Source organism: Perca flavescens, chromosome 24 (genome assembly GCF_004354835.1).
Source record: "Perca flavescens isolate YP-PL-M2 chromosome 24, PFLA_1.0, whole genome shotgun sequence".
Classification (NCBI taxonomy): Eukaryota; Metazoa; Chordata; class Actinopteri; order Perciformes; family Percidae; genus Perca; species Perca flavescens.
In genome coordinates this window covers 4,467,734-4,483,799 of record NC_041354.1, presented here as the reverse complement: position 1 = coordinate 4,483,799, position 16,066 = coordinate 4,467,734, and the positions used below count along the sequence as shown (strand labels likewise).

Genomic DNA, 16,066 nt, shown 5'->3' with positions numbered 1-16,066 from the left:
TCTGTTTTAAGCCACTGAGTTTCATATTTGCAAGTGTTTACCTCAATCAGTACAGTTTTTTCAAGTAGCTTACACAAGGCTGTCACTAACCATCACAAATCAACCAGTGCAACAGAGCATTAACACATTTTACAGTTGTGATTTCCTGATGTGATTGACAACTCAATTCCTTCGCCAACTAATTCCCTCTCACTGCCAGACTTGCCATTACTGTGGGGAGAAAGCGGCAGCAGCTGCAAAAAAGGAAAACATGTTGACAATCTAGTCAGGTGATTGATGTGCAACCGGGTGATATTTTACAATGCCTGAGCAGCTAAGGAACTGAAAAAATAGATGCATCAAACAATTTGTGAGACGGGATGATGATTGTTATTATTGCAATGGGACAAACTTGCATTGCGGTATGTAATTCGACGTGGAGAGAGAAGGGTGTGGAGTGCAGTTTGTCACTCAGTTGTCACTGAGTTTAGTTTGATATTTTAGACTTTGTCTCAGTGATCCATCTCATAGGTCCTAATGATTTATATCTTGTAATATAGCACCATAGGCAGCATGAATTGACATTTGCTGGAGTAGGGCCCTTTTTTTAATAACTTGGGGCCAAATTCTATGAAAAAAAAGGTGCTATTTCTTTCATAGTTTTAGTCTTAAATTGTATATTTTGAAGCAAAGCTTTCAAAATTGTACCTAAATTGTCCAATCTTTAAAAACATGACGTTTTTTTTCAAATTGAATGAAGGTTAAAACGATGCTCGTTCATTTAAAGCTGCTGTAATCAATTTTAAATATTCTATATAACTAACTGGCTGTAAAGGTTGGTTATTGTACTGTGGGTTTGCTTCATAATTGGCACGGTTTACCTTCAGAATATACACATGGAGGTGAACATTTGATGGACTCCATCTTCACAACAGCCAGTTCTTATAGTAATCTCTAAGGAACCAGAAACTAGTTCATAGCGTTCATAGTTGTTGTTTTTTTTTTAGGTTTGACAGAGTAACTTATCAAACAATGTCAAGAGTGTGGAAATGAGCTCATGATGGGTCACAGCCACGGTGCCAAAAATGAAACGCTTAATTGTTTCTGTATTCTGATTAACACGCTGCCTTTTTTTACATTCAGCTAAGTACGTCCAGACGGTATGAAATAAATATTTCATAAAGGTTTCAGCTGTGGCTGCTCATTGCTCCCCAGCGCTGCTTTAATGTCACGTATCTCCAAAGTGCAGCATTCACAGCCCTAACGCCAGACAAACCCATCAATCATAGTTTACATCCAGCCATTTTATAATACAAGCAGCTTAAGCAAAATCCAAGTTATGAATGTGGACTTTGAAGTTCACTCTACACCAGTCAGTTATGTATTAGCAGAACTTCCCGTGAGGCAGTATTGTTTCTTATAAAGGGACAATGAATAACATTTTGACTGGCCCATAGCACAGAATGACCCTAATATATCTGCAGGAGTTTGATGGCATTGTTGATCAATACCAATGATGCAGCAATTATTTCACCAGGTGCTAATGCTTCTGGCTTTCTAGCCTTTACTCTGTTTTGGAAACTCACAGGGCTACAAGCAACCCATGAGATGATACAAAGAGTCATTCTTGAGCACCAAAAAAGGGAATTATTGCAACATTTTCAGATCTTGCTGCCTTATCTTTACTCTAATGACCCAGGATACTACTTTATATTGTGGAAATGTGACTTTACAATTAGTGTCAATTTTCATTGCATTTTCATCCGATTGCTGACACAGAAATATCTCCCAGATGAGGTTATGGTCGTTGATGTGATGACTCTTCCTGTTGACACCTCCTCATTGCATAAAGCCCATTTCGTACTGTGGAGGTGTTAACAAACCAGCTTTTTCCCCTTAAAACCTGGAGGTTGTATACAGAAGTGATAGGGAGCTCATGAAAAACTACATTATGTCCAGTTGTTGTTGCCTCTGGGTAGAATTACTGCAGACCTTGTTATAGTTTGGTTACAGGGGGCACCTTGAACAGCCAGGCTTGGCATTCAATTATACAGTTGTGTAATCTATGGCTCTCTCTGCCTTTCTCTTTCTCTCACACACAAATACGCATTTGTGCATTATTTGCTTGCATGGCAACTACATCATGAACTTAGGATCAGAAATTTTATTTTTGTTGCTGACTCACAGTTGATATGTGCACAGGCCATCTGTCCAAAGAACACTGTATGTGTTCATCAAAACAGAGGACTCATTTTCGCAGGTTCTCCATGCGCAATACGGTGTCAAATATCAGAAGCAAGTCAGATCAAAACTACACGTACACGTAAAAAAGAACATTGATTGCTCACATTTTTTGAATTCTTAAAAAAACATTTTTTTATATAACTTCTTTAAATTCCCTCATCTGGGAAGAGGAGATGCAGTTGTTACTTTAGAGCATTACTAATCGCACCCAGGGACATAAGAGAAAATGGATCAATAGTTTAAGCTTCAAACTCAAATGTAAATGTGATCCCTCCTTGCAAACTCTTTTGAAACTCAACTGTGATCCCCAACAGTATTCAGAGAGAAATGAGTATACTGTGTTTTTGCTCCAGCATCCTATCAAGACAAAGCTATACAGCTTAGGAGAGCCTGTCAATATCAAACCACCTTTTCTAAAGAGAAGAAAAACAAAAAAAACATGCCTGTCCGCTTTAGGAGTTTTCACTCACCAATGTTTTGAAAGACAAAACTGATTGCTGCAAGAGATTCATCCTCTCTCAGGGCAACAGTGGGAGAACAAAAAACTGGAATGAACATCACGAGCCTTGTCACTTTACTAATTCTATCTCAGCAAAGAGTTGCGAACCTCAACTCATTAGCTGACGTAACTGTTGGCCATTAGCATTCACAGTTACAAGGACCTGGGCTGAGCTGAATGGCCGTCCATCTGCTACAGCCTGAGTCAAGGCTCTGCAGACTGTGGCTTCCAAACAACGTCCATCTGTTGCTACTTGCTGTCATTTCGGCTGATTACAACCCAGCGTGCACTCGGATGATTTGCCCTCGGGCGTTTTCTTTAGAATTGCTGGCAGCAGGTGCTTTCTTGTGTCATCTCGTATTATAATTGTGCATCTGTTAGTGTAATAGCTACAAATGCTTCTATCAAAAGTGTCTGATAGGAACATAAAATATTACAAAATCAAATAAAAATGCTGTCTTTTCTCCTTTTTCCTATTGGTCACGTGTTACTGAACCTGCTACAGATGCCCTCTTTACTCACAACCCTTTCCGTTGCATGTGAACCCAAGCCCTCCTTTCTTTTCCTTTTGTTGCTGAGCCCTGCTTCTCCCAGACATCACACTCCTCTCCCTGTCACTTTAGGCTTTGGCTGTCAGATGAGAACCCTGGACAGCGGGATCGGCACCTTCCCTCTCCCCGATTCAGTAACCCGGGCCAGCGGTCGCCACATCCCCAAATCTGAATCCAGCCCCGCTGGGGTGACCGCTTGCTCCTCTGATCTCGATCGGGAGCCTCCCTCTTCTTACCCAGACCCCTCACAACCAGATGTGAAAGTGTCTTCCCTCCCAAAAACCCGCCTGCATGCCCCTGCCAGCATGGGTCACTCCCTGTCAGAGTCCAGTGTGACCTGCAGCGACAACGCACAAGACACCCAGAGCCGCCTACCCAAATTAGCAGCATCAGGTATGTCGAGAAACTCTTTATATAAACTATTATCGTGCAAGATGGCAAAGTGCCAAAGCTTGAAAACCTACGACAGTTTGTTTAACCTTTCAGAAGGTAAGTGAAACATTGAATGTCACGGTACTTTGTTTTACATTTTCCTCCAGAGTGCTCAAGGGCACCAGACGAGAGGAAGTTGTTCACATTATTAGACTCTGATTAAAAGAACAGCCTTGTTTGTTCAGCTAATTTTGAAGCTAATGCATCAACACTGACGTCTGATACTCAGCTGAGATGACAAAGGACTCTGTGTCCTTATAGAAGCCTATACACTTCCTGCTAACACATCCTAACAGATGCAATCAGATAAGCATGTCAACACAGCCATACAGTAGATCATAAGGCGTCTTCTGCCTCTGTGTGATGCACAACAGAAAGGTAGCTTCTAGGATGCAATTAGATGGCTGATTAAAGCTACAATAACACATAGGGATGAGTAATCACGCCCAGGGTTTTATGCTTACAGGACATTAGCCTGCATCTATTTCAACTCAGTTCTGCGGTGGCACTGCAGGGGCAGCAATTTGAGTCACAACTGCAAACCGAGAGAGAGCGGCTCCTGTTGATCTTCCCCGTACAAATTGATTCAAACATATTACGTGCATCTTTATCGTATGTTTATGGCCTCTATCCTTTTATATCGTCCTAAAGGATGGCAGAGAAGGAGCAGCGTCTGTCACATTGTTTGCTTCCTAATAGGCGAGGGGAAGAAAGTGAAAGGACCTTTATGATCCTGATGCAGAATTTTCAGATTGAGGCGGAGCATTGGCCAAAAGCGGGCTGTTATTGTAATACGGCTGAATGTTAAAAGAGACAATTAAATTGGCGTCTGTCCGAGACAGCAGTAGGCAGGGTGATAATAAGGCAGTGCTTTGTCATTCTGGGGCCGACAGAAAGCTGTTATATCTGGGCTGCCAGGAGTCATGGCGGGGAACAATCGCAGGGTGGACACCATTAATATTTGATGGCTTGGATACTGTGCAGCTCCATTCATATGTGCAGAAAAATGGACGTGTTGGCAGCTGGATGGGTTTTGCTTGAATGGATGTTCTCATCCTGTGTTTCATCAGCCTGTCTGCTGAAGGAAAGATTGTCACTTTGGAAAAATTCAAACGATGTTTTCCTCTTCCTCTGTCTATTTGCATAACATTAGGTGGTCACCGCTTGGGTTATTTACTGTATGCCTTAATAACTCATTTCTCTTTTGTCTCTTGACTTATAGATGCAATCAGGACAAAGAGGTTGAGTCTTTGTGCTCCACGCAGCAACATCTCCACAGAGGACAAAAAGAAGGAAAGTGAGAGGAAGATGAAAGCCCATGACCATGATATGCCCGGGGTAAGTCATTTACATTACAATATGCACAATTCTGTGTGAAAGTATTCAGATTGTACATATTTACAGGCCTTAAAAATTTTTTTAAAAACGAGACAACACTTTTCAAAACACTGTTATTTGCCAACATTTGGCTGGGAAAGAATTGCGCAAAGCTGTATTTATAGAGGTTTGTTGTTCACATTCTTTATTCTTTATTCCCTACACCACTGGCAACATAAACGTGCTGGTCTGAGTCTTAAGAAATGTCTCATTTGTGTATTTTAAACTGTTTTTGTTGTTTTTTTAACAGGAAAGAGCCCTGCAAGTGTCCACGTACTCGGGCAGCAGCAGCGACACCGAGACTGAACCCGAGGGAACTGGAAGCTCACCCCAAAGGACCCTGATCAACAGATCTAAGAAGAGTGACTCAGGTCTGGTGGAAAATTGAAATCCCCAAATGATTCATGAAGTTCCTTTTGGTCATTTTCAGTCACCTACATAGATAGAAGCTGCACATTTTATTAAGATCCTCTGCCTCATTTTCTGTTGTAACAAATTCCTCCATCCACAGTTGACAAGAATGAGGAGACCCTGAAGCGAAGCAGTGTGGAGAAATCTTTGTTGATCATGGACTACTACCAGCACGATACATACTCACATCTGGAAAAGGACAGCAGGAGGATTTCCCAGTACAAGCTGTTGCACAAGGAGTCATCCCTGGATGGCAAAGCAAGAGACAGACTCAGTGTGAGTATTAAAACAGCTCGTTGTTCACGGCTAATTGGTTATACTTGTGTAAAAAAAAAAGAAGAGCTTTACAGGCATGCTGCTGATTCATATCAAGCATTTTATTGGTCATTATTCCCCCTTGTGATATCCAGAAAGCTGCACAGGCAGTGATATTTGAAGACGCTTATTGAGATATTTAACACGTGCTGCTCAAGTTCTTGTCTACTGAAAGTAAAAGGAACATTTTTGTGCAATATATTCAAGTCACTGATTGTTTGAGTGGGTTGTCTTTCATATATTTTTTTAATGGGGACAAATCTACCTCTTCTAAATATTTGGGGGGGACATATCCCCTGCATCCCCCCCAAAAAAATCTATGCCTATGATGCAGTGTGCCCTTTGTTGATTGTTCTAGAATTCATCAATTTTCTCATTTCACGCAGCCCACTTGAGGCAGTTTAAAGTTCTAAACAGCCAGCAGCTCCCAGGTGTAGATGTATGCAACTTCATACAGTATGAAGAGAATGTGTGATGTGTTAAGAGACTCAGAAAATACAGGATACACAGGATACAGGGTCACACACTGTCACAGGGTTTGCATAATTTTTTCTTTCCCTGTGGTAGAGGCATAAAGATGACAAAATTGAATTTTTACCATTCCTGTTTGTCATAGACGTTGACTTTTCAGCTGGGCAGAGCAAGTCTTTTTGAGTTGCAATGTCAACTTTACCTTTTGAAATACTTCCAGAGGCATGACCGCAGGTTTTCTTTGCTACCATTGGAATTGTTTGCAGATTTTCATAGAAAAAAAACCCACCTAATTGCTTTCGATCGCCTCGCCCTCTTGTGTCAGCGGGTGTTTGCCTATTAGTATTTAACACTGCTGAATGACAAATGAGAATCAGAGACCATGAAATGGCCTCCAGCCTGCGTGGCCCGGCTCTGTGGGACAGCCGAGCTCGCCTCGCTTACACTGCTGCGGCCCCAACACCCACCCTCACGCAAAAATCCATATCCTGAAAAAAAAAAGATCTGACTCAAAACAAGTTCAAAACACAATTGTGTATGAGAGGGCAGAGAAAAGAATCTGAATTTATTCTGTTTTTTATTCTTGACCTTTGGTGTCACTCTGGAACATCAGGCTCAGATATATAGCTGTAAAGTAACCATAAATTAGAATAATTTTGCTGAATTTTTAGGTGGAAGGTGGAATATGCTTACTGCTTCAGCTTTCATTAGCACCATTATATATTAAAATGTTGTTTTATATGATTGCAGCAAGGGCAGTGTCATTCTGAGCCACACTGCATGTATACAAATGCTTGTGTTTCACTATTTTTCATTATCTACAAGAAAAATGACATATTTGGCAGCGGAGTAGAAAGACCAGCGAGTACACACCATTGCAAAGGTGTCCTTGTCCTGATCTGACCTCCTCAGGCAAGAAGAGCATTTTAATCAGGTATTATATGATTGTATGAAGCAGAGTCTCACAGTAACAAAACAAAGTTGAGCGCTCACACTTAACTGGAAGCGAGGCTCCCGCGAAAGAGAGATTTTTTTTTTTTTGATCCAAGTCCCGGCGGAGAGGCAGCGAATCAGACAGGGTGTTCGATGCGGTGCTGTGCGTCCAAGCCGCAAGCACAACTCCATTAGCTGAAATGCAAGAGACAACACACATCCAGCAAACTCTTTGTCTGGTCCTCAAACCTGTCTGTCATTTAATTGGACGCGGTAGGCTACATTTCTGAGGGGTATTTGGGTAGCCTATAGTGCTCACAGGGACTGAACCAAAGCTAAGAGGTCAAAACAACCTGGCATCATGTCTTCTCCTGTCAAAACATAAGCCTGTGCAAGTGATGGTGGAAAAGGACATGTACTCAAGCGCAGAAAACTTAACAGTTCTGAGGTATTTGTACTTTACTTGAGCACTCTGGTGGTTGAAAGTAGGTCCAAATTGACCAGCTACAACACTAAAAATAGCTTTTTTTGTATAGTGTATGAGAATATTTCAACCCATCTGCAATGGAAATTAGCTTACTTTATAAGTGTTCTAGAGAAAAGTGTCTTTATCTTAAAAGATTAGGGGAGGTTACTGCTTAAGAAATGTACTTGACTTGAAAATTCCCTTTCTCACCATTTGTAAGAAAACAAGACTTTGAAGACTCAATATGCTTTCATTCAAAGCCAAAGTTGGCATTGCTTTTGACAGTAACCTTATTCCTAAACTGTGAAGCAGCCATAATGATGGATGATTGCTGTTGAACCCATTTAGCCTACATTATTCTTTTGAAAAAAGACAATCCATCCGCGTGTCTTCACCCCTCACAACGCACTTCCGTACCTGCGTGCACGCTTTATCCTTTGTTGTGGCTCGGGAGCTTTTTGACTTGGGAGACATTGTCATTGGCAGCAGTTTGGGGAAGTTTTGGTGGCTGGTAGCGGGCCTGTGTCAGAGCCCTAGTGATTTAAGCGCCTTTAATAACCTTTCACAAACACTCAGGAGAGTGATGTAAAGCTTAGCGGCTCCCATCAGAGCCCTCACAGCCCGCGCTGGCCTCCCATTCATCATCCTGACAGCACCTGACAGCACTGCTAACGGCGGCCCCCGCCCCCTTCTGCTTCTATCCTCTCCTACCTCAGAGTCTCTCTTTCTCCCATGTGTCTCTCCTCGTCTCCTTTTCAGTTTTGCCTCTCTCTATTTCTGTCTCTCTCGTACAACTCTCTTTGTCTGTTCTTCTCACTTGACTTTCTCCCGCTTTTGTTCTAAACATTTCTTTTAATTCCTTGAATTCCCTTTCCCCAACTTCTCATTTCTTTATAATTTCTTTTCTGCTTACTCTCTCTTTTCTTTTTCCTGTTTCCATCCTTTGTCTGCACAAAGGAAAAAAGTAATTGCTGCAGGAAAGTCTAGAACTTGTGCCAAGGCATAGCATCAGTAAAGTTAGGGAGATTCCTATGGTTTATGTGACCCGGGTCCAAAACAAGTTTCTAACAAATCAGCATGCACAGCATCTCCCCAAGCGTGGAACAGCTTGTTACCCTGAGCAATGATTACATGGCGAGGGAACGGGAACATTTCAGTTGACATGTAATTTGAAAAAGGCCACTGGATAACCAAAACTATATCAGCTTACAAATAACTGCAACAGCAGGAATATGCGCTCTGCTTGAGTTGATGTCAGATTGATAGCATTGATAGCATTGATAGCATTGCTAGCCAGCACGATTCAGGAGTCAGGCAGAGCCAGAAATAGAATCCCACGATCAAATTATTCGCACAATGATGGTGGTGAAACTGACACATATTCAGAGACAATAAACATCTTTTAATTTGTTTTTTCACCATCGTCTCCATTGCAATATAAATTCAGAATCAGTCTTGGAATACTCAATATAATGGACACGATGTTCGGATTCAGATTGTATGACTCTATGTCAGAATTCTAGCAATAGCAATCAATAGCCAGAATGTGAGTTTACCATTTACCTTCCTTTAATTCTAACTTGAAAGTGCCAAACCAAACTTTAGCTGTGTTGCCTCAAGTAGACAAAAGACATCTTGCTATAATCACATGGGTGTGTTTCATTAATATCTTGCAAAAATGAAAACCCATCCGCTGATGACAAAACGCCAAAAATTACGTGTTTTGTCTTAGTAGGCATATATTTGAAGAACAAACACGCTCAGCACTAACATCAGTGACTATTGTTTTTTTGGTTCCTGTGGCTGCTTCTCAATAAAAGCTACCCAGTATTTTGCCGGTTGGACACTAACGTGAAGTAGCAGCAGTAGGAAATGTTCTGTTCAGCAGTGGCTGAGGTTGATATCAATTTTAAAAAAACTTGTGATGGATTACATACATGCATAATTTCCTGTGAATCCCCTGGTGTAATCTGAATTCAATCTGGGAATGGCGGACTCCGCCACTACGAATCAAAACTACTAAAAACAGAGAGATAATTATTGAATGAATATTGTACAATGAATGGCAGAAACAAATGCCCAACCTTAAATGGTACCAAAAGTGGAATTTGATTTCATTTAAAAATCTAAAGGATTTTAGAGCACATACGCATTTAACCATCTGTATAAGTGAGAAACATCAAGGCAAAGAGAAGAAAATACATAACAGCTGGGGGAAAGGAGAAAATATATCTTGCTCAAGTCGCAATAAAAGAGCCTTTCAGTAAGCTTTTGTAGAGAGCAGGTCTGCTGAATTCGAGTTTAGACATCCCATTACTGACATGTGATGCAGAACCAATTGCTGATTCGGCCCCTCGTGTTTTCAAGTGGGAAGCTCTCGCTAAGACGTCTGCCTGCAGCCTCAGTTATGTGTGCAGCCATCATTTTGTCTGAAGCCGCAGGTGGTACAGAGACCTGCACCGGGAAGTTTCGATCCGTTGGTAATTGTTTTCCTCCGAAATCCAATCCAATCAGCGATAAGACCATTCCCTTTCTTTCTTTCTTCTTGTTTCTGACCAAAACGAGATATAGAAGGGGGGGGATGTTAGCTGAGAGAGTCAGGACTTGAAGACTTCTTCACTGTCACGCAGCTCTGCTAATCACTGATCCCCATCACGTCATGTACTCTTTCCTTTCCAGAGGCCATAACATGACAATCTTTCCTAGCTGACAATAATGTAAAAATAGTGTCATGCAGCAGCATGTCAAGCAGTGTGTGGGTGTTGGAAGTAAAATTCAACAAGTCTTATCTGCATTCAACACCTGTGCTTAATTTGGACTCAACCTCTGCACCTTCAAAAACCTACTCAACATTTTATATCATGGCCCCTTCGGGCACATTTTCCTTCAACTTTTCTTTTGATTCCGACTTCTTTACAAATTTATTGTGACCGTGCCTGCTGGAAAAAAAGGTCACATCAATTCACATTAGTGGGGTTTGGTGTGATTTTTGGGTGGAAGCTTGATTCTGCATCAAAATACACCACGACAGATGACTAGATTGTTTTAAAGGGTTCGCTTTTGAGTTTGTCTAAAGTTTTACGGAGAATGTAAATACTGCAAACTAGCATTTTTCTTTTTATACACATTTATATAAATCACATTTCATTTTGATAGTTATTTGCCCAACCTCAAACAAATATTCCCACTTTTTTTTAAACTATAACTATTTAATTTTATTGTGAAAGAAGCCTCAATAACCAAAATGCTTCCTCTTTTTCTTCCTCTTGTTCTCATACTTGGCCCTCTGGGCTCTGAGTACTCCATTCCAGCCCCCCACTCAAACAATAGTTCACACCTGGGTTGGCAGGTGAATGCAATTAACTACCTGGTAGGAGAGGAAACCAACAAGACTTCAGGCCCTTGAGGAACAGGACTGAAAACAACAATTAGTATTGTTTGGACTCTCTCCACCTACACATGCCACCGAACATACAGCTGAATGCAAACACGAACTTGTCAGAAAACATTATGGAAACTGCAGTAAAGTAGCAGGTTAGGGAGTAGTAGTATAGTATCTCAGCACAATTTCTAGAAATGAACCAAGCCAGACTGAGAAAACTGTGTATCCAAGGGTGTTTATTTTTGTTTTCATTTTATAAATACTACTATTTAATAACCATGGGAAGGTGGCTGCAGCTTATCTATGGAGTCCACTGACACTGTCAACTTGCCCTAGAGGAAGTCACTAAAGGCTCATTTATGCTCGCTCTATGTACGAAAATAGATACGTCCATTTGAAATAATCTAACCATCAATGCGTCCTTTGGCATAATAGTTAAGCAATATATCCATGATAGAGCAGCTTAAAGTTTGTGTCCCTGCAGATTTTTCCTTCCCTACCACTCAACTCACATTGAATTCCTGTCCAATACCCTCCCAGCTGTTCTGTAGTAATTGTTTCAGGTGTCCCTGTGCCCAGGTGAAGTAACATCATTTAGATGTCTAAAATCTCTGAACAACTTGCCTTGCCTCTCCTCCAAAAGTTCTGCCATTTTTAAAATGTCTTTGTTGTGTCTTATGGTTATATCTCGCTTGAACTATTGGCTACACTGTCTGCACTGCCCACATGATTTCAGGTGGTTCTGCTCCATTTCATCGGTATCTGCAAGCTTTCAGAAAATGAGCACAAATACAGACAAAATGAATGCAGAGTATGGACAGAAGGTTCCATCCGTATATGTATCGAACGTTGAGCATAAATATGTCTGAAGGCCATATGTCATATAGTTTAGACCATAATTAAGAGCAACCAAGTCGGCAAAACCCTTCAACTGAGTCTTCTAGTTGTACTAAATAGTTTGATATATTTGGAATTTGCAAACAAGTTGTAGATAAGTCAGATAAATGCGATGCTATGTAACTTGATTTCATTGACATAGTGTGCAGATAATAAGAAGTAGTAAAGAAACTTTACAAAACAATAGACGCAAGAACTTTGTATGTGGTCCTAGCAGCAATATATTATGTAGATGATAGATTATTGTACTGCAACATCCACAGGACTTTTGTTTAAAGAACTTGCCTACAGCATGTCCTGATGAAGGTGTAAAGCTTACATGGACAAATTAGAACCTTTTTTCTAAATATTGCATTTTGTTCTTTGGTCCTCTGGCACATTAGCTTTGTGGTGTTTGGTGACTTATTATACTTGTAATGTAAGATCAAAGAACGCCTGCAGCTTTTATTGCCAACATGTAGACATTTTAATCACTTTAACAGCACTCGAGACTACCTTACTGATGCAGCCGTGTTTATGTGTTCATGCTTACTGTATGCGAGGAGTAGTTTGGGGTTCAGGTCTGATGGGAGATACACCTTGGAGCAAAATTCTGAATGTTCCAGGTTTGGAGCGTCCCTAGAGGTGTCCTGGACTCTCCAGCTATTACTTTGTGTACTTACCTCTGCAAAAATACCTTTGTAGATAACTGCTCTCCCAGGCTGGAATTGCTCAAGCAAAATGCAGCTACCCAGAGAATTTTGTCTCTGAGCCTCTGAGTAGGGAGTTTGATGCTGATTGCTACAGTAACCAGCTCCTAAAAGTACCTTTTGAGACATACAGTAGAAATCACGTAGAATACTTAAATATGATATAAACAACTGACTATTTTTAGCTTTACGGGTTTTGTTTTGTTCTCATCCGTAGCAAGGGTCATTAGCAATGATGTGGCATAGAGTCATGTCACAAATAATCTAAGCGTTAAGTACCAAAGAAGCAGATGGTTGCACTTTTGTTGTTGAGTCTAATTGCTGCCGAGTTGTCGAATGGCGTGTGCCCTTGAAAAGCCAACAAGACACGATCTGGCCTAGTGATAAGACTTGCAACGATAACATTCTTCAATTCTAATACCCTCTTAACTGTCACGACTTTGAGCACATGTAGTCACCCTAATCATGAGCACATTCAGGATGAAACTGTTCCTGCTAATTAAAGCAGTGTTAACAGATAGCTGCTTTACACGCAACATTTCCCCTGAGTAACATATTCCAGACTATGCTAATCTATAAAGCAGAATGCCACATGCTGTACAAAAGAAATGAAACATCATATGACACAGTTAATATAACAAGGAGAGTGGGTGCCCAGAGATGCACCCTTGCCAACACCCAAGACATACATTTGGTCCTTGAGCGTGATTAAAATCTCAATATAGATCACTGTCATGCTCTCAAGCAGTCTTATTGCTTTGCAGCCCAACACTGCAAACAAGATAAGTTATATGGTGCAATGTTAGACTCACTTCTGTGCTCTGTGTTTATTGTGTGTATGTCAAAGCAACAGAAGCAAGTGTGCATGAATTTGAGACTGGGAACTATTAACAGTGCAGCATACGTTTTATGCAAATGGTCTGTAATTATATAGCGCTTTTCTAGTCTTAACGACTACCCAAAGTGCTTTTACAGTGTACTGGAACCATTCACCATTTACACACATTTGTACACTGTGGCCAAGGCTGCCATTCACACAAATTCACACACAATTTGGGGTTCAGTGTCTTGCCCAAGTTTATCAATTCAAGATGCAGCAAATGATACTTCTTTACCATAAATTATCATATTTGGAGCTCTCTATTGATCTATGTTCCTTTTTTTTTTTTTTTTTTTTTTTTTTTTTTTTTTTTTGCGGTGCAGAAGGAGATTCCCATGGAGAAGACGCCCATCAGTGCCCAGCCCGGCTCTCTCGACTTCTCTTTGGAGTCCCTGAACAACCTGAATCACAGCAGCTCCAGCAGCGGCAGCCTGTACCCGGACACGAGCTTAGGCAGCCGCAGAGTAGACTGCCACGCTGACGCAGGAAAGAGTAGGGAGGACTGCTGCAAGGTGGACGAGCCCTCCTCCTCCAGTTTCTCTAGCAAACCTGGGGCGGATCCTGTGGGCTCCCTCAGCGACTCGCTGTATGACAGCTTCTCCTCCTGCACCAGTCAGGGCTCCAACGAAGTGTAGGTGCAACAAGTAAGAAGGCAGGGCTGTAGCGCTAGATTCCAGTCTCAAATCTGGGTTTCAGACCAGTCCTCTAAAATCTTGTGTCAAGCTTTGCCACTTTTCTTTCCTTTTTTGAATTATTTTCTGAGTGGATTTTCAGGTAGATTTTCATCTGAACCTTTAAGCATTGGTATTTGCATCTGCAAGTAAAACAAATAATTAAATTGGACTTGGTTTGTTCTGGCATTGGGCTCAACACCCTTTGGATCTGGACTACTGCCCTGCCACAACATGTGGAGCCCTGTCCTCTCTACATACAACACAAAGCACTTAGTGGAGCTGGAGACACAAGGATGAAACCTAAACCCAAACACCAAACCATGGACTTTTGATAGTTTGACTCTGGGTGTGGTGGACTGGACAGCAATACACAACGTAGTTTCATTGCATTTTTTTCTCCCCATGCTGGGGAACTTCTTATCATTGCACTGTAACAAATACTGTACAAAGTTTGTAAGGAGTGTAAAGTGAACGATTATTCGAGCAGTGATAAGCAGGGCGTTTTCTTGGTGCAACGCTGATGGGCAACACTGGCGTACAGTTGCAACAAAATTGTTGCTTTGATTGCATTCCTGTTTGCTAGAAAAAAAAAAGATTTAAACCTAAGGTGTCATTATGTTTTGCTGCTAAGTATGTTGCCCAGTTGCCTATCTCATCTTTGTGTTATTTTGAGCCGTTACGCAGCTCATAACGGCAAAAATGGACAATTGAGCAAAATGTTCCTCAAATGACATGAAAATGATCACCATTCAGTTATCAATACTCATTTCTAGCAGCATATTATCTAATGATGCCAACTGAAGCAAAGCATACTATGTTTCCACGTGGTATATTAACTAATAAGATGATTTCTCAGTGTCTGACAGGTACAGCAAACGACCAACATTTTGGTAGCTCAGGGAACATACTGGACTAATATAGATTGTAAGATTTAAACTGCAGCCATCAGGAAAATGTTGACAAACGCAAATAACTCAGTAAACTTTTGCTTTTTTGAGTTCCTCATGCTAAACTCCAGAATCCAAACAGCCTAGTTTAGTCTCATGTAGCGTACCTGAATTCTCCACACCTCAGTTTTCCTTTCATAGTTGTATTATGTTGTATATAAAATTGCTATAAGTTAATATCTGAATGGGCATTGCTGATTGATATATGCAAATGAGAGAAAACAAAATATGTAAATTGTTTGCCAATCATTCAACCGAGGTTTTAAGTCTACTGTTTTGAAAATGTCTTTTTCTGATGGAATTCTTTAGGGGTTCTTGTTTAAAACAAAATCTTTATTTTGATCAATAAGAGCTAATACTAAAATATTTTATCACTTTATTTTAAAGACATTTGAACTTTTAGGTGATGTATGACAAATTTCTACCTGGAATTTGACCAGCTGGTGCTAATCAACAGAGCCGACTGTGTGTTTTCAATTTTTCTATGAAACTGTTAATATTGTATGAAGAGAGTCTGAAAATGACTCGTGTATTTTTCTAGATGTCCAGTATTTATACCCACATTTTGTACTGTCAGACTGTAGTGTGATTATCATGCTTCACCTCTCTCCTTAAATGTTCCTGGCTCCTTTGTAAAGAGAAATGGTTACCAGCAGTGTTACCTTCGTAATTATTATTGTTATTATTATTACTGTGTGCAATTTTGTCTGTTACACCAGACTTTAATGCTATATTTTATGTAACTATTTCCTAAATAAATATGAGAAACTATTTCCTATTTCAAACTGAGCTGCAAGGTGTTTGTGTAAATTTGTGTGTGTGTGTGTGTGTGTGTGTGTGTGTGTGTGTGTGTGTGTGTGTGTGTGTGTGTGTGTGTGTGTGTGTGTGTGTGTGTGTGTGTGTGTGTGTGTGTGTGTGT

At 40.7% G+C, this 16,066-nt stretch overlaps 1 protein-coding gene across 6 annotated transcripts in view; it reads left to right on the top strand.

Annotated features, from left to right (window-relative positions):
- Positions 1–15,936, top strand: part of LOC114550827 (nck-associated protein 5-like) — a 130,097-nt gene extending 114,161 nt beyond the window's left edge. For all 6 annotated transcript variants that reach the window (XM_028571725.1, XM_028571724.1, XM_028571726.1 and 3 more), the window contains 5 exons: positions 3,346–3,666; positions 4,928–5,043; positions 5,333–5,453; positions 5,594–5,769; positions 13,850–15,936. In XM_028571725.1, coding sequence (XP_028427526.1) covers positions 3,346–3,666; positions 4,928–5,043; positions 5,333–5,453; positions 5,594–5,769; positions 13,850–14,161 — 1,046 coding nt within the window. In that variant the 3' untranslated portion in view covers positions 14,162–15,936. The remainder of the gene's footprint in view (positions 1–3,345; positions 3,667–4,927; positions 5,044–5,332; positions 5,454–5,593; positions 5,770–13,849) is intronic.
- Positions 15,937–16,066: the final 130 nt, after the last annotated feature.